The sequence below is a fragment of the Eimeria mitis genome, genomic scaffold, assembly GCF_000499745.2.
Source record: "Eimeria mitis Houghton genomic scaffold, Emh_scaff932, whole genome shotgun sequence".
In the NCBI taxonomy this organism is placed as follows: Eukaryota; Apicomplexa; class Conoidasida; order Eucoccidiorida; family Eimeriidae; genus Eimeria; species Eimeria mitis.
Genome location: NW_013576870.1, coordinates 7,313 through 7,606, shown reverse-complemented (window position 1 = coordinate 7,606; position 294 = coordinate 7,313). Strand labels below are relative to the sequence as shown.

At 59.2% G+C, this 294-nt stretch overlaps 1 protein-coding gene across 1 annotated transcript in view; it reads left to right on the top strand.

The window, feature by feature from the left end:
- The window catches only part of EMH_0025630 (uncharacterized protein), a gene marked incomplete at both ends in the record, with an annotated part of 2,349 nt that continues 2,055 nt past the window's right edge, over positions 1 to 294 (top strand). The window contains one exon of the mRNA XM_013502469.1: positions 1 to 294. Coding sequence (XP_013357923.1) covers positions 1 to 294 — 294 coding nt within the window.

Genomic DNA, 294 nt, shown 5'->3' with positions numbered 1-294 from the left:
ATGGATAGCTGCGTGCTGCAGTGCTACAGCGAGAGCATCCACGAGTTCTGGCGAGACACCGCGCGGGTGCGGCAGCTGTCTATACGGGTGAGCCGCCAGACAACGCGGAGAAACATAGAGGCCCCCCCATCGATGAAGCAGCTGATGATGCAGCAGCAGCAGCACCAGCAGCAGCAGCAGCACCAGCAGCAGCACCAGCAGCATAGGCTGCAGCAACAGCTGCATACGCATGAACAACAGCATACTCAGCAGCAGCAGCAGCAGCAGCAGCAACACCATAGACAACTCATGCAG